This window comes from Poecilia reticulata, linkage group LG2, assembly GCF_000633615.1.
Source record: "Poecilia reticulata strain Guanapo linkage group LG2, Guppy_female_1.0+MT, whole genome shotgun sequence".
NCBI classification, from domain to species: Eukaryota; Metazoa; Chordata; class Actinopteri; order Cyprinodontiformes; family Poeciliidae; genus Poecilia; species Poecilia reticulata.
The window spans coordinates 41,561,656-41,562,884 of record NC_024332.1 but is presented as its reverse complement, the minus strand read 5'-3'; the positions used below and the strand labels follow the sequence as shown (position 1 = coordinate 41,562,884).

At 36.0% G+C, this 1,229-nt stretch overlaps 1 protein-coding gene across 1 annotated transcript in view; it reads right to left on the bottom strand.

Moving 5' to 3' along the window:
* ttn.2 (titin, tandem duplicate 2) overlaps window positions 1-1,229 on the bottom strand; it is a 228,210-nt gene that overhangs the window by 206,919 nt on the left and 20,062 nt on the right. The window contains exon 4 of the mRNA XM_017309405.1: window positions 1,055-1,229. This exon is cut by the window's right edge and continues 1 nt beyond it. Coding sequence (XP_017164894.1) covers window positions 1,055-1,229 — 175 coding nt within the window. The remainder of the gene's footprint in view (window positions 1-1,054) is intronic.

The window sequence follows — 1,229 nt, the reverse complement described above, 5'->3', positions numbered from 1 at the left end:
GGACCGGAGCTCACTGCTTCACTTTTAAACTTTTATTTATCCAACGGCACGGTTCAGTTAGCTGCTGTCATTAAMATGACACTGAACACCGACGGTCAGTAAACTGAGGGATAAAATACCAGCTGCTGCTGCGAAGGTGTCGATGTGTGAATTTAGGAGAAAAATATAACTTAATGTTGTGAAATTAGTTTCACAATCTGAATTTAATCTTGTTGTCATAACATGTAATCCATAATCCAGGATCTGACTCTGAAGCAGCAAAAAGTCTAAGTTTTTTCTTCCCCTTCTCATTGTTCCTTCGTCTCTTGATCTTTGTTTTTGCTGCACTCTGTAAACTTTGTTGCCTCCCGAAACACCTTCAATTAAATCAAGTCAATTATGTAACAGTGGGAAATGCCATTTCCTCTAGACTSAGGTACAAACCTGACCCAACTCCATAAGACAACCAGACCGCATTAAACTGCAGTCACATTATTCAAACTAACATCTAAATTTTCCACCTTTTTTTTTATTATAATTTGTCAATTTCTTCCTTAATTATCTATTATCTATTTTCTTAATTTTTTAAAATAATTTTTCAGTTCTTAAAAATATACATTTTTTAAAAATATGTATTTTATTAGTTTTTTTCTTCAAATTAATCAATATTTTTTTAAAAGTATGTATAGTTCAAAGATATCTTATGATCAATAATCAATAATTGGTGGATAATAAAAACTGATTACATCAGTGAGGATGAAATAAATCCAGTTGTTTGATTTGAAGTACATATATCACCAAATCGAAGCTGAAAATCCGACTCCAGTTAATGATCAATCAATTACTAAATTAATTGACAATTATTTCAATAATCAATTTATCACAATTAATACAATGAATCATTTCAGGCATAATTGACTCTTAATCTGAGGTTTTGGTTTTCAGRAAAACAATAAAATGATCAAACATATAAGAAAATCAACTAGATTATTGTCCTGCTTTATTAAGCAAATGTCTCAGAATCACTCAGTCTATTTGAGGTGCAGACGGTCTAGTCCAATCATCTCAGTCTCACCTGTAACCAGGAGCTCAGCGGTGCTCGTGGCTTGTCCAGCGCCRTTGGTGGCTCTGACAGAAAAGCGTCCGCTGTGTGCGGCGGTCACAGCGGGGATGCTCAGAACAGCGCGGCCGTCGCTGAACGAGATCTGGACGCCGGGCAGAGCTGCGGCGGAAAGAACCTGGCCATCACG